At 38.7% G+C, this 21,847-nt stretch overlaps 1 protein-coding gene across 1 annotated transcript; it reads right to left on the reverse strand.

The window, feature by feature from the left end:
- Window positions 1-357: 357 nt before the first annotated feature.
- On the reverse strand, window positions 358-19,209 carry LOC141469281 (rap1 GTPase-GDP dissociation stimulator 1-like). Its single transcript, XM_074154743.1, has 10 exons — window positions 19,089-19,209; window positions 16,869-16,997; window positions 15,555-15,680; window positions 14,769-14,912; window positions 10,803-10,937; window positions 7,507-7,632; window positions 3,902-4,041; window positions 2,868-2,994; window positions 1,700-1,828; window positions 358-491 (listed from the first exon to the last, which is right to left on the reverse strand). The coding sequence occupies exons 1-10, from the start codon at window positions 19,207-19,209 to the stop codon at window positions 358-360; spliced, it is 1,311 nt and encodes a 436-aa protein (XP_074010844.1).
- Between the last annotated feature and the right edge of the window lie 2,638 nt (window positions 19,210-21,847).

A 21,847-nucleotide genomic window follows, 5' to 3' on the forward strand; every position in this document is an offset into this window, starting at 1 on the left:
TTTTAAAGTCCTATTGATACAAGAAAAAGTTACAAGTAATATCTTGGTTTTTACAAAACCAAGCAACTTAAAAATGTGTTGCAGAAGTGGTAACTGACCACCTCCTTTGCAGGCCTTATTCCTCCTGCTGTGCTCAGTGAAGAGCAGCAGTGATGCAAGTATATCTGTAGGCCAAATAGATGAGCAAATGAGTTTTGGGGTTTTCTATGCACAGCTTTAAAAATGGGAGCTGTACCTGGACTTCAGTAATGTTGGTTATGCGGCAGCATAACAAATGCAAGGGAGGGTTGGCAGAGCTGGTGTTTTATTGCATTTGCCTTGGCAGCAGTGCAGGGTTGCTTCAGGGAAGAAAGGAGACTAGTAGGGTGTCTCTCCTCTCAAAACCTGTAATGTTGTGACAGCTTCCTTGACCACATTTGCATTACTGTGACTGCAGAGCTGTTCGAGGGTTTCTTTAATCTTGTCCTCTTCTATTTCTTGTCTCAGATCACCTGAATGGGAGAAGAAATGCTGACTTTTAGTGACATGCCATGGTATAGCGGCTCCCAATAATTGTTCCAAGATAAAAGTTTGGAGTACTTGCTGTTTAAAATGAGCTTCTTTAATTTAAATAAACTTCTCTCAATAGATAACCTGTTCAATACTTTCAGTGGCTGAAAGTGTAAGACTTTTTTTTTTTTCCTCCTGTTTGAATTCCAAGAGCTGGTTGAGCAGAAGAAAAGCGCTGTGAAAATGTAATACTGGACAAGTTCCAGCATTTTTTTTTTGCCTGTATACTTTTTGTTAGCCTTTCATATTAGTAAGACTCATCTCCCAGTGTTACAGTTAGTCTATAAAGTGCTAAGTATATACAGCTCTGGAAAAAAGTCTTATAGGTCACATCTGTTGTGTCAGTACTCTATAGTAGCACTGAAGGATGCAAATGCTTATCTCTATTCCAATATCTCTGTGGCTACAGGGAAAAAACAGTATACTGCAAAATCCAGCTTGTCTGCTAATATAGGGCGGCTCCAGGATTTGAAAGGCAGCTTCCCTTGTGGCAGATCCTTGTCTGAGCACAATAATTATTTTCAATTTACATGATCTATATATTAAGATATGAGAAACTGGCATGAGATCTTTGGACTTCTGCTTTCAAGGTTAGTGCTACGCATCCAGGACGAGTCTGATCTTGCTCAAAGCACTTTAAATTTTCCCTGACCACAGAGCAAGAGAAACCGAAGTTATATCCTTCATGTCTTTTACTAAAAGTTGCTGTAGAGAGGCAGCATTGCTAAAATTGCTGTTTTATCTCAGCTTCTGGTTTGCTTAAGCATAGGCAAAACAAACGATGCCTGCTTGTGGAAGATGATACAGGCTCTATTTCTTTGAACACAAAAATGCTGTGGACGTGGGGCTGCCAGACATTTGTGCATGGTGAATTTGGACAAAGATGCCTTTATTCCAAGGCTCTAATTTTGCTATTTCAGGACTTGATTATGCCACTGGCTCACTGGAATAAAGCCTTTCTTTTTTCATTCAACTGATGGCTCTATCAACTTTTCATAAAGAAAGCTACTTGACTGGGATTTTTGGTGATCAATAAAGAATGAACCTCTTTAATATCCTTTACTACTCACTTATTGCAACATCGCAAGCAGCACACTTCAGTAACAGAAAACACTTTTTCATCACAAATGACAACTTAAAATGAAGTTACCTGAATTAAGAAGACTGCACAAAAGACCCATTGAATTATATTTCACCTCAGGACTTGTATTATCATCTTGTAGAAGTTTGTGTAAGCTTTGAACTAGCTGTGATTCCTTAAAAGATTCTTCAAGGGTTGCTGAAAAATAAGTAAACAAATACATGAGCTGTTACCTGAAAAAAAGCTAGAAAGTTAATGTGCGTGCTTCTTAAAAGTAAAATTCCTGACTGGCTTCTTTTCAGATTGGCTGTACAGGGATGTTTTGGGCATCTGTTCTCTTTACTGGAGAATTTCTGTATTCTGTACAGTGTTTCTTCACTGGCCTCATTCTGGAAAACAACCTGTATACTATAGATTGTATAAAATAGCCTCATAGTAGAAGAAAATTTGCAGTGATCAGTGCTAGAAATATTGATTCACATTGGTTGCCCTATTGAGTTTGAAAGCCTGAATGGTGGACCAAGGAATAAAATGACTCTTTATTGTCTTGCTTGTTGGTATAGGAAATTCCAAATTTCAAGTCAACTATTTATTTTCAATTTACTTTTTGATGTATGTAGATTTGTGGTGACTGCCTTTATTGTGGTAAATTGAGGCCCATTTTCAAATGTGATCAGTCATACAGGAAAAGTCTAAAAAAAATATACTCAATCTCTGTGAAAACTAGCTCACTAAAAGTAGTTAGAGCCTTGATAGTTTTCTTGCGTGTTTCATTTGCAGCTTCTACAACGCTCTTTTGTCTATGCTTCTGCTTTCTCTCCTGCATTCAAATGTCTCTCTTCTGAAGGTTATTTCCCCATTTATTGACTTCCTTCATTGACCATTCAAGTCTGCAATTTGTCCTTAATTTTGTGTTCATTTAGACTTTCTCATATTTTTCCTCTAGTCTTCATCATCTTTACTTGCCTTTTCTAGCATCATACAATGCTGCTCAACAGATTGTGCCTGTCCATACCCCCTGATCACTTCACGCTACCCTAAACAAAAAATCTTGAGGCAATTCCTGAAGCCTATTGCTTTTGTGATCTTCTGGATGGCTGACCTACTTTATTTAATGCTGCAGAGCTAAATCTAGATAAGAAACATGCTTTTTCTTACATGTTATGTAGAATTAACAGCATGACAATGTTTCTTAATGAGGATCTTGCACAGATAAATGCTTTTAGAAGGAAAATACCTAGATCGATTGCAGATGCTATTGCCAAGGCATTCAGAGCCTCATTCTGCATGGCAGCATGTTCACTTGTTGTCATGGAAACCAGATGCTTCACTCCTTGTGCCTCCTGGATCGCTTTGACAACTTCCTGTTAAAGCAAAGGTAAAATATCACAGATGGAAATCTGACTTGTGGATAAAGTACAATGAAGAGAGAAATGAGATTGCACTGTTCGGCCTCTGAATAGATGGAAATTATTTGCCTGCTGCAATGCAAACTGGTGATACTTGACGACTAGAGATAACATTTGTTTTGGTACTGGTAATACATGTCTGCTTAGGACTGGTCTAACTTACTTGGAATATCAACACTTACAATTACAATATGCATATCTATAAGAAAAATTGAGGTATCTCAAGAATTTTAGTTCGACCTTATTCCAGTTTTTCATTTCAAGCCCTCAAACTAGCAAAGATTAGTTTTACTTTATCGAAGCATGTGCGGATAGTATCTACTTTTTAATTACTAACTGAAAGTAAAGAACGGTTGGGATGCCTGTGTTACAACAGCATGATTTACAAGAAACACGAGCCTGCCCTAATATGCCAGCAGATACAGATCATGCCAGATTTATCCATCACTAGGTGGATAAGTGGGCTCTGGAGCTCCTGGAGGACTGATGTTTGGGATGGGTCTGGGTTATCTTCGCCATTTCAATTTGAAAATTGAAATTAATATTTATGGAAATGGTAAGTAGGTAAAGCTTTTCTATTTGTCAAACCTTACTTGAGGAGGGTAGAAGTTGACAAGTGACAGGAAGTAACCGTGTTGCTTGTGTCTGTGCAGTATCTGTGGCTATGGAGAGCACTGCTTTCCTGCTCACCTTCCCCTTATTGGTATTGAGGCAGACTAGAGGGGATTTTACTGTGAACTTTCTTTTTGTAATTATAAAGCTGTATGTGCTTTTTAACACATAACCCCTAACTATATCGACAAGCTTTAAAAATATTGGAGAAGGATAAAGTAGAAACGTATCAGACCCATAGCTCTCATACCTGGGATCTGTTGTGACGCAAGATCGATGCCAGCAGCCGATTTGCCTCTCCACAAACGCCGCTGTGGTCGTTAGTGTTGCACCACTGCACAAGTCTGTTGAGCAGCATGGGGTCTTGGCCCAAGATTTCAGCTGCATCAGCTGAAGAGAAAAAACATCATCAGGAAACATTCAAAATCAGAATTCTTGGTCTTTCTGTCACAGAAATGTGAATGTAGAAGCAGCCAGGACCACAGGACTGAGCTCAGTGTTCTTTAAGAGCTGTAACTAAAGCATTGTGCTTTTAAGGGATCTTGGAAATTCTTACCTGAGGAATGCTAGTTGCGTTAGGGCAACTCTTGGAGGTAGAGAACAAAGTAAGCTGTTCCCATAGACCTATCCTATTTAAGAGGCTGTTAGGGCTTAAGATGAGCAGCTTCATACCTTTGAAAGCAAATGTTCTGTTGCTATACTAAAATCTTCATGAGGACTATCCCTTTCCCATTTGGTTTCTTGCACTTGCTCTTTGAGACCTGCACAGATGTAATCATGGGCTTTTTAGAGTCTGTTCTTGCTGTTTCAGTGCTCTCAGTAATGGTGATAATTACTGTTGGTAGCATGTGGGAAGCCAAGCCTTAGTGCAGAATTGCAGCATATCTGTAATTGCACGTCTTAAGAAAGTGCATTGAACTGTGTATTAGGCATCATCAAAACTTCCCCCAGAGTTTGGAGGAGCCTTTTAATTTGCCTTCCCCTGTGTTTTAGGAACCCTCTCTCAAGACTTGCTAAAAGTATTAATCAGTGTGGTTGACATTTGGAAAAAACCTCACTAGATAACTTTTCCTAAGAAGTGGAACTCTAATGATATGCTGTGGTTAAGGCTTGTTGCCACTAAGGGAGACTACTCCCACAGCTCTTAGAAGTTCAGCAGCAAAAGGAACTTTACTCATGCTGTCTCAATATTGCATCAGTCTAACGCATGATTCCACACAAGTCTTACTGCAGTCTAATAACATGTCCTTAAAGTACTGTGGATCAAAAGTGGCTAACTGGTGGAAAGTGATTTCCTAAGCAAAGGAAAAATGCAGATATAAAGGTGCTGAGGACTGCGAAATACTCTATTTTAACCAAATATGTTAAGCAGGGGAGAACCTCCTGGTATATACTGCTTCAGTAGTTTCCGTTAGTTGATTCTGTTTAATACTTAAAACTTTGAAATTGTACATCTTGCTTCACTGGAATTTTTTTCTAAGTGAAGGCTACCAACAGAAAGATAAGAAAGTAGTAATGCACACAAATTAAGCGACCTTTTTGTAGGAATTGAGTGCTCACCCATTTGGCTTTGAGCACAGAAGAGTTGTTTTATTAACTGCTACACCACTGTTTCCACATATTCCAGTTGATCATGAACTGAGGGTCTAAATGCACAGCACTTCCAGCTGGGCACCAGATGCAGCAGCTGAGAGGCAAGAGTAGTCACAGGACCGCTTTTGGTTGTAGAATTATTCTATTTGCAAAAATTTACTGAGGTTATAAGATTTAATTCAAATTTAGGAGTCTCGTGTAGTTATTTGTAATTAAGCGGTTTTCTTGTTGACTTCATTTAGGTCGTCTTGAGTCCTATCCCATGCCTACCACCCTACCCCTTGATGCTGAAGGACCAGAGCAGATAAGCATGAAATGTGTATTGTGTGGTCTGAAGAAAGAAAGATGTGGTAAAGGCCTTCATGGGAAGTGTACTTTGCCTGAGAAGGGCTATAAGGGGTCTGTGGGCTTTTTCCAATCTTTTTCTGCTTTTCTAGTCTTTTAAAATAGTTCTAGGTCTGAAAGAATCATAGAATCGTAGAATGGTTTGGGTTGGAAGGGACCAGGGAGGTCCCTGTTCCTTTGGAAGCAAATTCAGAAAGGTGAATAATGTAGGGAAAAGTCTGCATGGTTTTAAGATACCGAGAAGTTTGTTTCTTGGAGCTTTGCTGAAGCAAAGACTTGAGGAAGAACATCTGGAACAGAAGGGATAGGTTTGGCTGATTACGGGTACTACCCTCCTCCTGTTTCTTTACCCCTTTCCCTTTCTGTGTGTTGCATTTCGTTAGAGGTATTCAGGAAAGTGCCAAATAGAGCGGGCACCAGAAGGTCAGTGTCAATAAACCTCATGATTATTCTGGATATTTTGCAGAAACTGTAAGTCAACCTATACTCTTTTCTATTTTGGGGAAGGAGATGAAGAAGGACGGACACTTCCTTTTCCTTGTTTGTACAGTACACAAAGGAGCAATCCATGTGTCAAAATACCAAAAGGAATCTGGGAGCTTCTAGCCTAGTTGAACGTGTTTGTTTTGAGATAAGAGTTACTTATCATTGCACAACCACCTGCATATTACCTCCTGTAACAGAAAGGCTTTTGTTTCTAGGTCAGACATTACATGTTAGTCTGAGGAGATCATGGTAATCCAGTTTAGTACTGAAAGCTGAAAGAGGTAAGAGGGTGGTGAATGGAACCAGTTTAAGAGCATTGTTCAAAGGAAGTGTCTTGACCCAGTTTGACAGGGACTTTCTGGTATCTACCAGCAAGAGTTCTTTGAGATAAAACCATTTAGTTATTCTTCACAGGAACAGGAGGACCTTTTAACTTACAAAATGCCAAATTTGAATAAATTGTGTGTGTGATTGAACTTTCAGTTGAGCTGAAAGTCCTTTGGGTATTGGAGTGCACAAATTCTTCTGCTCCTCTGAAGCGAAACAGTGGAAAAACCAGGAGTTAATGTTAACATCCCTTTAATGTAATGAAGCTGACGGATCTCACTGCAGTTTTCTAGAGACAGAAAGAAACCTACCTCTTCCTAGTCTGTAGGCCTCTGCATGCCTGGTGATTGTCAGAGTAATGATTTTATACTAGATAATGCAATTAACTAATTTAGTGTGGACTTCTTGCTAGATGTGTATTCATAGGAGTTTCAGGCTGAGTTAATTAAGGGCAAAGATAGCACACGGGTAAACAGGATGGAAAGTAATTAAAGGTGGAAGAGCTGTGTGCTTACAGGGAGGAATGGGTAGACATTGAATAATCTTCTACACCTTTTTTTCTACTCTACGCTTTCATATCTGTATTGTTGCAGATCAAGAAGTTGTACTATTTTGTGTGAAATTCTGACTTCATACTAGGGCTCATAAATAGCATTGAGTTAAAAAAAAAAGACAATTTAGTGTTTGATAATTTAGATCTGTATTATTATGTCTCAGTTTCAAAAGCTAAATGGTCTCCCCTGTCACAATTCAGGTGTAATTTCAGATAAATGACCTTTTAATGACTTGTTTCAAAGCCTGAGAGGATGCCTTGTTGGTGCATCTCTGCTGGAAAACATTTTCCATTTAGGCCTTTGCCATTTCTCACTGACTGCTGCAGATTCTTCCATTTGGCTTGTTTCTCATCTATCTCTGAGGCTGGCTGGGTCAGCATGGAAGGTCTGCAGCCTCCCGCAATCATTTCTGTTGGAACCTCTCCAGATTGAGTGGATTTAGGTTAGCAGGACACTTAGCCAGTAGCCTCCTTGCATGTCCGTTGTCTTGCGGGAGGAGGGAATGAGGGAGGTATATAGTTGTCATCAGCAAACATTAGTAATTCCCTACCTTGACCATCTGTTAGCATCCGTAGTGTTCCAAGAAGTTTAAACTGCACAGGAGGCATCTCCGACCTTAAAAGTGCCTGAATCCGTTCTGCCACACCTTCCTCCAGCATTTGAACCTTGTTAACAACTAGAAAATGGAAAAATAAGGTGTTGATGTAAAGCTCAGTAAATACATAAGCGTCTGAAAATATAGATATGACATAACTGTTGTTCTGAATCTTATGCTGTGTGTTGCTCTTAGCAAAATATCCAACTTGTTAGAGCACTCAAAGTCAGGACTAAGCAACTGTTTAAGCTTCTCTTTTGAGTGAAAAAATTCCTAGGAATTGCTGATAGGGTATTTTGGTTACTTTTGATCTCAGTTGCCTGGAATGAAGTACATAAAAAAAGGATAAACACAGCATTTGTTGTTTCTCTTCCTTTTTCTGGTTGTAATAGATTATCCATCCACTCGCCCACTCATGTGAGCAAGCCTTTCCTGTGCTTGCTCATCTTAACTCAACTGGGTGGCAGAAGTGATTTACATGGCCATATTTGTTTGAGAATGAATTTTCTTTTTGCATTTGAGTTTACTTAATCCCCTGCTGTTCATGCTTTGTTTCTTTGCTTTCCTAATTATTTCGCCTTTGCTTCAGTCGTTGGTGCAGTAATCCCTGGTAATAATCAGAAGCTCGTCTCTTGTCTGGAAAGAGCTCTAATGCTCCTTGACTGTGCTACCAAAAGTCGCTTTCTCCAGAGCAGGTTTTTTTCCATCTTCTGCATGCCTTTTTTTGAGGCGTGCCAGGACAGTGAAATAGCGAGAAACCTGTCCTATCCCTTCTTCTGTCGGGCAGATTGAGAAGCAGACACTTCAGTAATTTGCTCTTAATGTCTTGTTTTTCAGTGGCATAGACAGATTCCATTCGCTAAAGCATAATGACTTTTTTCAAATTCATTTATCACTTGTTCTCTTTCACTACTTGAAGGTCACTACTTGAAGACTTCCCTTGTGCCCATTTGCAAGTGTTGCCCCATATTTAATTAATTTTTATTTTATGATTTATTTGGATTTGCATTCATTCTTTTTTTTTTTTTTACCAGGTAGCAGACTGTATTGTTGAAAGTGATACAGTTTGTATTTCTGGAAGTAATGTATTATTGTAAGGGAATGTCTTACAGCTTCCATATTTGGATATTTTTACGAAGTGATGAGGAAAAACACAGTGTAGAAATAGCATTTAAAGTGCTATGCATTGCCTACACACTTAGAAAGATCTAAAATGACTTGTATTAGACTAGAACAGAACAGATAACCAAAACAGACTGTATTGATACATTGATATTTTATAATTCAGAGTCGAGCCTTTTAAAGTACAGCTGTAACGAACATTAAGATCTACGGGTACTATGTGTAGCAGGCAGTGATACAGGGGTGAAGCTGGAAATTGCAACCACACTTTTCTGGAGTTTTAGATCCTATAATCTTGGCAAGGTCAGCATGTTCGTTGCTTTGTTAAGGTGCTCCCAAGGAATGCCTGGGTTTGGCATTGCAAAAAGGGGGCCTTGGTATTCACTGAAAAAGTTCTGTTGTTACTTAGAATGTGATCATCTCTGCTTGTTGTCAAGGGAAACCACATCAAAACTGCTGTCGTTCAAACAAGATTAATTGGTATCTTTGCTGCTTGTAATCATTAAATCCTATTGTACCTATTGCAGGAGTGAAGTCAATGAGAACTAAGCGTGGGGCAGCCCTAAGCCTATAGAAAAAAAAAATAATCTACCTTTTCATTCTAATAAAGATAGTTACATTTTGCCTACAAAGTTAGTCTCCTAATTTCAGGTGGATGGCTTTCCATGATTTTCCGCGATTCTATGATTATCTTCTAATAGCTCTGTTAGGCCATAACTGATGTAAGGTAGCTGGTGTGCATGGTTGAAATACCGCATATTTTATTAGCACCAAAAAGCAATTTGCACAAGCCTCTGCTGATGTGAATGGTGGTAGAAAAATCTCTTCACAGAGAAATAAAATATACCTAGAAGCAGTGAGGGGCTTATGGCATGAAATGTTTGTTAAGATACTGAATAGACAGACATGGCTGGCTATTATGATCGAGAGTGTGATAATACTGTAAGTCAAACTATAAATTACTTGAGAGCATATCAAAAATAAGTTGAAGGAAATAGGTGAAGTTCTGAAGAGAGCTATCTGCAAGAAGAAATGAGGGTATATCAGGCTTTAAAAGGAAGTAGTGGAGGCAAAGTAGCAAGTAGTATATTCTGGGCTCTCACTTGTTCAAAGCAATGATTATGTGTAAAACTGTTAAACCAAGCATGCTTCCTAGCTTACATAAGAAAATTGGCAGACAACTTCAAGTTCTTTTATTTTCAGAAAGTAGCGTTGGTGTCGTGCTCTTCTCTGGAGTACTGTATAACAGTGTGAGGACTGTGTTGCAGGGTGCTATAGTGTTAAATCTCTAGCAAAACATTTTTGGCCTGAATTACACTTTTACATGGAAGCAGTAAATTTGAGATGAGAAGCAGCGCCATTTTCTGATATGTATTAAAAAAAGATCAGGAGTAGAATTATAGAATAGGTTGGGTTGGAAGGAACCTTTAAAGGTCATCTAGTCCAGCCCCCCTGCAATGGGCCAGGACATCTTCCACTAGATCAGGTTGCTCAGAGCCCTGTCCAACCTGACCTTGATTGGTTCCAGGGATGGGACTTCTACCACATCTCTGGGCAACCTGTGTCAGTGTTTTACCACCCTCATTGCAAAAAATTTCTTCCTTCTATGTAGACTGTCTACCTTCTTTTAGTCTAAAGCCATTACCCCTACTACTATTGCAGCAGGCCCTACTAAAATTCTGTCCCCATCTTCCTTATATGCCTCTCTTAAGAATTGTAGTTCTTAAGTGTGTTACGAAGGCCAAATTTGCAATTAATATTGGCTTTGTAAAAGAGGAACAGATTTATGAAATCCCTACCAGCTGTGATGTGATAGCTCCACCTCATACTCTGTATTTTAAGCTTTAAACTGTGTTCTGCATTTTTGTCTTGAACTGCTGTATGCTGTTAATATGAAAACATTTTGGCAGCTGGCAGAGATCACACTTTATTATATTTAGACCTGTTATGTAGATGAGAAGTCCTGATTAATTATTCAAATATATATGTCTCTGCAGGGGGAAAAAAAGGTCAATTGCCCCTCAGAATACAAAGGACTGGAATTGGTGACTTAGAGTTGCACAGAACTTCATTAAGTGACCCGTCTTTACAAAGTATCACAGTAAGTCAATTGTCTTCAAACTCTGTACCTGGTATAGCAAGGTTTCGAAGAGCACTGAGTGCCGCATGTTGAACAGAGACATCCCCACTCTCTACGTGTTTCTCCAAAAGATCCAGAAGCTGATGTATTAGTCCCACTTGTACCATTCGTACACAGTTGCCATCTGAAGAGAGAGGCAAAACCAAGCAGGTGAGAGAGATAAGAAACACCACGATAGAAATTAATCATGTAAATTGAGAATTCAGAGAGCCTTTGCCTTGACTGTTTTTGTGTCTTCATACGATTGAGACTGTAGCTTTTGCATTTTTTTTTTTTTTTTACAACCTTCAGCTCTCCAGAAATAAATGGGCATCAGCCACCTGTGAACTGATGCTGAGACATCCTCTAGTAAAGCTTAGCTTGAGAGAGTTTTTTACAGATAGTCACTGTCAAATTCAGAACCATATGTTCTCCAGTCATTTTCTTCCTCAATACTGCTTTATTTTCCAGTATATGTGTGGTGGAATACTGGTGACACTTGCCATTTCTCCATGGGATAGCTTTAATACTACAGTTTTGCTGTTCTACTGATTTAAGAGGCTATTGTGAGACCAGAGATCTTATCCAGCAATGGGGAGTCTGGTTACTAGTTCTGGACTACTCTTACTCCTTGTATTCAATCAAATAATTTGTCATTAACTAATTATTGAAAGAATCAGGCCTAGGTTTTTCTTACTTGTTTTGAGAAACCCACTTTGTGAAAAAAAGTCTAATTGTATTGCACTCATACAAAGCAAGGAAAATGAGTTGACCTAGAGAGTTCTGATCTGTTTAATGCTGGTGAAAGAGTGGATTTGTACATTCCAAAGAACTACCATTTTGCCCAGTAAATGCTGGGCAACATTTTGTCAGTGTGTGTCTGAGAACTTGCTCTGCAGAGGTGACAGCCCTTTTGTTATCAGAAGCTACTTAGCAACTTGATAGGAATGAGAAAGTGTTTTCCTAAAGAGCAAAATGAAACCCTGGGTATTACAGTCTGCATCCTTTCTGAAGGAGTTGTTTTGAAGATGCCATTTGGCAAATATTTTTCTGGATTTTTTTTATGCAGCTTATTATACCTCGAGAAGCATATTCCTGACACCAGTCAACGTTTCCTTATTGCTGTGCTGTTACCATGTGAATGCTGTTTGTTAAAACGTTGAAAAAATAGTGTAAATGCTATATAGGAAAATCACATCTTCACATGGGGTAAACAATTATCTGTGGAACTATACAGACTTCATACAGATAAAGATTCTGGCTCAAAGTAGCTTTAGGTGCTTCTCATGGTACTAACTGCATGCCTAAGACGTAGAAACCTCAAATTTTTGAGTATGTACCACTTAAAAATGACTCTAGTAATTTAACACCTTTGCTGGTTTGAATGTTATTTCTACTCCAAAGTAGTAGGAACTCCTTCATGTCGTCTTTTGAACCAGTGCCTACTATTGCTTTAATCTCTTACCATTTTAGTTAGTAGCATATTTTTCCCCTGTATGTTAAGTAAGAATTTGTCAAATGCTTAGAAAACGTAAGCGGATATTTTCATGAGAACTGTCAGTCTGTGAAATAGTTTGAATTCTAGTCATGCAAAAATCTTTTGATAGCAATTTATGCATACATTCTCTAAAGCCGATGTTTTTACTTGTAATTCTTCAAATGTTCTCTTGCCTGGTCCTAACTTCGGAGATCAGGAAAATTGCCCAGTCCTCTGTAGGAAATAGGTTCTCTAGGAACAGATCATCTCTTTTGGTCTGACAAAATTCTACAGGCAAAATACTTTGATCTTCGCATAGACTAACCCTAATTGAACTTAACTTCTCTCCTCCCCCCACCTTTCAAATCGAAGAATGGCAGAACATTTTTTTTCTCTAGTGTAAAGTGTGAATCGGCAGAACCCATTAGTGGTTGCCTTGCTTTGATTGTCATAGAGCTCCAAATTGGTTCTCTCTCCTATGGATTTTTGCTTGGATAGCAGCAGAACCTTCAATTTAATGGCTCATAGTTAAAGTCTGATAGGAACAGCCACTTTCATAGCTGCAAAAGCTGTCTGTCATCTTTTCACTGCCTCAGAAGTCATTTGATGCTGAGATCAGATTTCCATATGATTTTTTTTTTTCTCTTAGATTAAAGGCTGCGCATACATCAGTGGCACGTACTCGGGCCTGAAAGGGATTATTCACTTTTTCCACATGAAACATCTAATGGGGTTGTAGGGAAGACAGAGGGAGAAGAGTGAGTGACAAAGCGAGCCATTCAGCTGAATAAATTGAAGATAGCCAATTTAAAGGCACCAGGGGCATTTCTGTAGCCTTTGTAGAACCGTGATGCACAATGGCTGATTCAGAGCAAGGTATAAGACAAGGGAGAAAGGGAGTCTAGAAAGGATGTGGGGGGAGGTGGAGAGATGTGTGCATGATAGCTTGCTTTAAAAAAACCCCACAAAAGAGATGAGACTGACTAGCTAAACATTCAGACAGATGTGAGGGAATCTTTTATGATAATTAATCACATATTAATGCAGGAAGTTGAGCAATGTTGAAAAAGCTCCTTTTTGTTAATTGAGTTTGAACCCAGAACGGTAGCTATCAGTGAGAAAGGACAGACGACAAGGTGGGATATCTTCTGCTGATTCAGCACAGAGTGCCTTCCAGGATCCTGTTTGTGAGAGTCTCTATGTGTTTCTCTCTGCATAGTATTAAGGCTCATTGTTTTCTGTAATAGGAAAGCGTGAAGGATGATATGGCTTATCTTGAGACTTACTTTTTCCCCTGATGTGTCTGAGTAATCCTCCCTTCCTAACAGTGATTTAAAACCTAAAACATCGATAACTGTATGTTATTTTTTTTGTATTTCTGACAAATGTATTTGCCATGAAACATTTCCAGAGGCTCCCCTCTACTAATGTGTAATTTAGGAAAAAAAAAAAAAAAAAAGGGTGCAAAAGCTTGCATACCTGACCACCCCTTTTTTCACAGTTGTGTCCCTCAAACTACTTCAGTATCATTGGCATCTGTAACTTAAAGATAAAGATATGCAAATCTGCAGGAAAGCAAGAATGTTACTGTTTTGGAGCCAGGGACCAATGAAATCTAATAGTGTTGCTTCTCTCTCTGCTCACAAACAGTGGCTTTCCATCTTTGGAGGACAGAGAATAACCAACTTTACCATTTTTTTGGTAAAAAAAATCAAATCAATGATGACTTTTAAAGATTGTTATTATGGCTAATAATGTAAGACCTTTACATTTTTGGTTGCTTTAGGATTGGGGGTGGTGGGATGCAGTGAAGGTGTCCAGTCCTTGATGTTTTATTCTTTAATCTCTATTACCCAAAATACAGCATAGCAGGCCCAACTAAATTAAGTTGCTGTTAGATCTTTAGCTGTTTTGTGGTGTTCCTGAAATCAGCTTAAAGACTTAGTGAAAAATCTACCTCAGCAATGTGTGTAGTCTGTTCCTAAAAGATAGATGCAGAACTTAGATTACAAAAAAGTTCTTACATTTCATTTGTTAATCCAAATGATTTAATTATCTACACAGATTTGGAATAGTGAATGAGGAAACATGAGTATTTCCATACCATGTGACCTTAGTCTGATGATTAGCTTTAAATTTAAAACTGAGTCCTAGGCCAGCTGTGAACTGACAGCAACAGGTACAGCTACAATGGCCTGAAGTTCTTGTGCTTCCATTTGTTCTGCGCAGGAGCAGTGACAGTGCTATTAGATGACTTGAGGCAACGTATGTATATAGAATCATGGAATGTGCTTGAAGGGAAGTGTGGCAAAGTGAGCACTAAGCTCCTAGAAGAAGTGTGGTGTCTTAGAAGAATTCCCCTAAGGGTTAAGAAACAGGTTGCAGGTGTGTCCCTGTTAAGGAAATGAAAGCAACAGCACAGATGGCTACTCCTCTGCTAAGGGGACTTTTTGATGTTGTTTCTTTATGTATCTGGACTGTCAGTATTCCCAGTTTTACCTCCAAGAAGCAGAGAGACAATGAGATCTGATGCAGCCTTCACAATGCATGTATCTTCAGCTTGTGAACTACCCTGGAGCCTCAGCAGGATCTCGGACAGCACCTCTTGGACGCCCGCCTCCACCAACTGCACTTTCAGAGCATCTGTAGAGATCACAGTAAAAGCACACTAAAAGATTCTTGGATTGCTGTTGAAGTGTTTCAAAGTAGGAAGCTCAATCCCTGAACTTTAGCCAGACTTTTTTCAGGTACAGTCCCTTTTTTTGGTTTTGTTTGTAACAGACATGCTGGTGCGAGGATGACACCAAGGCAGAATGAGCAAGTTCTTTGCATTGATCTTTGACGTTTCTTGTGTTGCCAGTCATGAATTTTCATGTCTTTAAAATCTGTATCAGGTGTCTAGATATTTTTAGCAGATTACTGTCAGTGCTTGTTACACTGCTTAGAGTAGACATCTTCTATGATTTTGTCATTTTTTTTTTATAAAACACAATTTGTCTAGTCTGCTTTCCTGTTACACACAATGGAGAATATGAGTTTGAATCTACCTTATGGATCCACTGAAATAATGGAATGCTACTCTCTCCCTCCTTGCTCTGTTGCCTTGCCTATTATGCTTCAAAATATTGCTCAGGCCAGGATTTTGTATGTTCTTGTGGCTTATTTCCACTGAAGGGATTGCTGGTTCCATTAGTAGGAACCCATGGCAAACTCTAAACCCAGAGCGTTAAGCTAAGTACCAGTACACCATCTCCCCTCGTTCCCCCAAGCAGAAAGGAGCCTTACCGTTTTCTGCAAGCGCTTGAAGGACCTCAAAGACAATTTCTAACCTCTCATGGTTCTCTGCTCTTCTCAGTTGTTTCACCAGCTGTTCAGCAACCTTTGTCTTGCTTAGAGCTTCCTTAGCTATATCTGTGTATACGATAAAAGTCAGGATTTGGAATGTTTGGGGTTTTTTTACCTGATTAAATGTTAAATGTATATCCCTATAATCTGAAGTGATTAGACACTACTTTGTTTTTAAATGCTTTTTCTTCTTTTGGTAGATGTTTCTGTCCCTTTGGACAGCACCAAGACAGCAAAACTCTATCCCTTCTCCCCGTTTTTCTTTAACACTATTTTTGTGTATTTCCTGTAGCTATGACCTTATAATAGCTGCCAAATTAATCCTGGCTTAATTCCACTGACTCTTATAAATCCATCTGTAGTATGATTACTTAATATATCAAATTGGCACATCCCAGTTTGCTGCAGTTGTATATTTTCTGCCTTGATTAGATGGTTCCAGTCTTGCTGGGATCCTCAACATCTACAATATGTATGTTAACAAAGATCAATTTTTTTTAAAGCTTGCTGCTGTCTGATAGAACACATTTGAATAGAATACGGTATTAAGTAATATAGGAGATCTATAAAGGACAGACCTCACTAGAGGATGATTTAACAGTGTGATACAGTACCCCCTTCCCTGCCTCTCCAGCTAAATGCAGGAAGCAGTAGACCAAATCGTAGTCAGACCATACACAAAGTGTGGTAATAATTTTATACTTGGTCTTTTTCTTCTATCACTACCTACAACTTGTGTAAAGTAGGGCAGTTGTATTTTAAAGTAGTGTAGATGCCTTTGGTTTGGAAATCGTGTAAATGAAAAAGGAAGCTGTTTCATTAAGGTATACAAACATAATTATTAAATGGAAATAAATTTTAAATAAATGAGTATTTAATGTACTATATCTGAAGTAGTTGAAACTGTCCATTTACCACATGACGTTATGCCCTTTATACCTTTTTCTAGGTCAAAACCTGCTTATTAAATCTTAATTGTTTTAATATAGTACCAGCAATTGCTGTGGCCACTCCCTGAGTGGGTATCAGTAGTGTTTAAATAACAAAACCCAAACGAACCAAACAAAAAACCAAAGTCAAAAACCCACCCCAGCCCCAATAACCCAAGAAAAACCCTCACCAAAAAAAAAAAAAACAAAAACAAAAAAAAAAAAACCAAAACGAACTCCCACAAACATTGGTGTTCTGCATGTACATGGAAGGGCAGTGACGGTGTGAAGGGGATATTTTGCTCCAAGATACAAAAGCACTTACCAAGTTCTGCAAGGTTGCATAAGGCCAATAGATCAACATGGATAAGTGGTTCACTCTCTGCATAATCAGTTAATATTCGGACTAGTGATGTGATTACTCCTACCTTCACCAGCTCTTCCTGAAGATTCCCTGGTAATAGTAAGCATAGATGTTAAAGGTGATTAAACAGGGACCAACTGAGATGCTTTGCAGCAAGATAATCTGGTTCTTTCTCACACTGTTAGACTTGGTACAGCTTTTGTGCTGTGGGTTCAGGCTATTTGCATGTGTTTGGGAAGCACGGGTTCAGGAGGGTTTTGCTGAACCTCCCGGCTCTACTTTGACTTGAGGAATTAAGCCACTGTAAAAAGATGAGACACTTATGCAGTTATCCTTACTACTAGTGCAGCTTCTAAAGTGAATTCTGGTGGACAGTATCTCCTGGTACGTGTCTGAAATGAGTGAGGAACAGCCAACCATTTGGCTTATTTCTCTCAGGCAATGGGAATCTCAGCCTTATCCTATGGCTTCTTTAGCAGGTAGATGGAAGGGACTGGAATCCCAAGATAAAGTGTAGTCTACTGGCAACTCTGCTTTCAGGGATCGTGTTCTGACTCATATAGCAAATGTCCATATACCTGCTTTTTGTATGTTAGAATAATGATTGTTTGTTTTTTAAAAAATTCTTTGTAAAATGACACTTTACCAATGCCTGGACTATTATAAGATACCACTGAGACACAGACTGCTTTAAAGTTTATCTAGGGGAATCATCGTCTTCCAGTTTTCTGAATATTACTTGCTCAGCATGTAGGGAGTCTTGGAGTGCTTAAATTCAAGGTATCTTTGGAATTGTTGTAGGCTGAGTAAGGTTCTCAAGCAGGTGTAAATTCGTGTGGTTTAAGGGAAGTTGGCAAAGTACAGTTAGTAAAAGTTAATTTGGTACTGGTTCTAGTATACTAACTACAGTTGTCTCCATCCACATGTAGAATTGCTGAGGAAAACACTGGTAACTGTTTTCTTTCTTTTTGTAGTTTGTCTTGTAATGAATGAAAGCTTAATATCTAAAATTATTTTGAGTATCTCAACAACTATGAAATACAAGTGATGGTTGCTTAACAGTACAATGACACTGCTTTTACAGTGGTGTCTTGCTTAGAGTTAGACTGCAACTTGGATGACAGCATGTATGACAGACACCGGAAAGTATCTGGGTGCTATTTTAATATATACTGTATATATAACTGTAATTCAATCAGGAAATCACTGAAATTAATTTTTCTATGATGTATTTATTGCTGTGTTAGTAATAGAAATTATTAAAGCACGTGTCTTAGAGTCACAGTCATCTTGTCAAACCTGTGCTGGGCCTGTGTTCTGAGAGAAGTAAAGCAGGTTTGCAGTATGGCCATATGCTGTAGTAATGCTGGTGTACAGTAGTTGTATGAGCCTTGCATGTAATCATATGGGGAAGGTTTCTGTGAACTGTTACGTGACCTTCCTTGGCAAATATATCTAATTTGCAGGGGGGTAGTAGAATCTATACCAGGTACCTATCGTGCTTGGCTTTCACAGATTTCTAGATAAAGCTGCGCAGGTTCACACTGAAAAGACAAGAGAAGGTAGGTTGAAGGCAGAGGGAAATGGATAGAAGATACTGGGTGAAAGCTTCCATATTATGTCCTGTATGCAATAAATACTTAATTTGTGAGACCAGCAGGCAAGCTAGTGTCCTGGCTTTATGGAAAAAAACTGGAGCACAAAGATCTCCTGTGTGCAAGGATAGGAGATCTTGCATAGATAGGTATCTCAGTATTTTTTATTTTTAGAGTAAGTTTTTTCTGACTCACTTCTTAATATGTGCTTTTTTTTTTTAATACTGTTACTACTTTAGAAGAAGGCAAAGCCATTCAGTATTTGAGCCCAAAGCAGTTCCGCAAAATTGATTAAGATACGTATGAGGCTTTGCTACTCTTGTAGTTGCAGTTCTGACTAAGATGTGTCACCTTGAAGTCAAAAATATAGCTAGCAGGGAACCCAGAGTTTAGGAGGTGTTTGGGATGCGTTCAGCCTGGTGTCTGTGAGCCATGTGAATTGTGTATCTAACTGGAGGCTGAAGTGCATTGTGTGCTCAGGCATCATAAAAAAAAAAATAAAAAATTATGAGTTACAGGTTACAATACCTTATAAAAGAATGTCTTACAGCTAGGGAAAACAGGATTCTCTCAAGTTAATACTTACGATTATCATAGCAGATACGGCCAATAGCCCTCCCAGCATGAAGCAACATTTCTTGGTCTGCGCTTTCCAGCAAAGGTATCAAAGTTGGAACTAAACCTGCTTCAATACATGGCTTCTTCATTTCCTCTGTGTAGGTAAAGGAGAGGGACTTGTGATTTGGGTTTTTTTTGCCATGTTGAAATAAAACAGTTGCAACTGCAAAACCAGTAGCTGGTAGCCGTGAAACAAAACAAGAGTGGAAACATATGGCTAATGTGCTGTAATATGCCTTGTAGTAACACTTCAGTACAACGTACCGTTCTTGGCTATCTCTGAAAGCACCTGGGCTGCTTTCACTGCGCATCGTGGATTGCCCTTCAGAATTTTTGCCAAAGTGAGGAAGATCCCACTCTCTCTAAGTAGGCTGAAGGATCGCTGCTCTGTAATGATAAGAGTGTTAACAAATGTGCAGTAGGTGTGCAACTGTTTATTTACATGTTGCTTTGTTTCCTAGAGTTCTGAATGGATATCCGTGGGATCCAAGATTCTGATTTAACAAGGTACTTAAAGGCTGTCTCAGCCTTAAATATATAGGAACAGTCATCTGCTTCAATTGCAAAAAGTGTAGTTCCAGCTGATTATTCTGCTTCATGCTGAATTGAAAGCAAAGCAAAGAGGAAAGCAGTTTGATCTTCTCTGATTGTAAAAGGATGCTTGCATAAGGCATGGGAAGTCAGGGATTAAGATTCTATTCCTGAGGTATGGCCTAGCAATTAACTTTGTAGGTAGGCACAACATCTTTTGTTAGACTAGCAATTAGAACAGTCAAGTCCCTTAGCCTTTTTTCATCAAAAACTAATGGCTAATTGTCCTTAAGGTAGTAAGTCATCTGCCAGGAGTTTCAAATAAATACAGATTTATGTCATTTCAGGAGAGCGTGCAGAGACCTTTAAAGACTTCCTTATAAGGAGACTAAAAACTACTTTAGAAATTCCTGACCTGATAGGGTCACCCCAATTTAATCCTGGGAGTTTGTTTTGTAGTAAACAGAATATTAAATATGGACTTTCTCTGCAGCTTCAGGTGCTTTAGTGCCCAGTAGCTTTATCTGGTCACAGGCAGATTTGTGAGTATAGAAAGACAAAGGAAAACAACAAAACAGGCTGAGGACAGCTATAGTTCAAGCAGCAATCACTTCTTTTAATATAGATTATCACAATAAACTAAAACCTCCAGTGAAAGCTTTTGGATTGTGCAAATGATTAAAAAGTGATCTGGAGTGATACTTAGCTATCTTCAGAAAGAGCCACGAGAATCCCATTCAGACTTTCAAGGATCTGATCTTCAGCTTCTATGTGATCTCCACAGACCCCAAGGTACTCCAGGTGCTGACTCAGGGTTTCTAAACAGAATGGGATGGAAAACTGTGGTGAGCCAGTATGGAAAACACTTTGAGTTCTTTCTGATATTTCTTTTCAGTAACAGTGGATGACCGTAAGATCATCTCCTGAAGGGTCCAGATCTAAATATGCTTATTAAATAACTCATTTAATCCAAAGGCATGAGTGCAAAGGCTTGGTCCACTTCTCAGACAGCACATAGCTCTTGTTCAGGCATAAATATGCAGAGATAAATTGTATCTGGAAAAAGAAATTAACATTTAATAACTGTGGCAGAGTTTAAGATAGGGAGGAGAGAGGAATAATTAAAGAACCCAAATCAAGCCTGTCATTTCTAACTACCTTTTTACCATAAAGATAGTACTTGCAGTTCAAATAGCTGTATATCAACTCTGATACTGGCTGATAGCAGGCACTGAAAGAATGCAAGAATGAAACAGATACGGTAGAATCATAGAATGGTTTGGGTTGGAAGGGACCTTAAAGATCACCTAGTGCCAACCCCCCTACCATGGGCAGGGACACCTCCCACTAGAACAGGTTGCTCAAAGCCCCATTCAGCCTGGTCTTGAACACTTCCAGGGAAGCGTAATATACTTCTCCTTTATTTTCTGGAAAACTTGGCCTGTAAAAACATACCTAGTACTTCCATCCAAATGTATTAAATACATTGATGTAACTTTATTCCATGAATTTGTTTAATTACCTATTTAAGATAATTCATACTTTTTACCTCCACAGCACACTGTGACATTAAGTTCCACAGTTTCACTGTTGTAAGAGGAAGATACTTCCCTTTGTTTTAAAATACCTACCAAAAAGCTCAAGGCTAATGACCTTTGAGTTTCTGTAATATAAGAAAGGAACGATCCCTCACTCTTTGCTTTTACCATGCTTGTCATGATTACATGGATTTTTGTTATATCCCTTCTTTGTAATTCTTCTGCCAATTCATTTAATATTTCCTCTACGGAAGCTTTGATATCTTGCCTCAATCTTTTTCCAGTTCACTTTTATTCTTTTAAGTGAGGAGCTAGAACTTGAAAATATTTTCAAGATATAGGTGGACTTGGATTAAGACAAAGATTGTAATGTTTTGTTTTCTATTCTTTTAATCCTTTGCTTATTTGAGGATGTGTTTTCTGCAGCTATTCAAAATGACTTGGTCTCTTCTGGGCAGAGAGAGTTAATTTAGACACCCCCATTATTCATAATTAGGCCATCTTTTCCCCATGTATGTTGTTCTGCATCTGCAGACACTGAACTTGATGTGCCTCTTTATCCCAAGTCACATAGGATGATAAAATTTTTCTGCAACTCTCTGCAGTCAGTTTTAATTTTGAGTTCTCCAAATAATCCAAACCCTCTTTACATTCTGCT

The sequence above is a fragment of the Numenius arquata genome, chromosome 10 (genome assembly GCF_964106895.1).
Source record: "Numenius arquata chromosome 10, bNumArq3.hap1.1, whole genome shotgun sequence".
Taxonomy (NCBI): Eukaryota; Metazoa; Chordata; class Aves; order Charadriiformes; family Scolopacidae; genus Numenius; species Numenius arquata.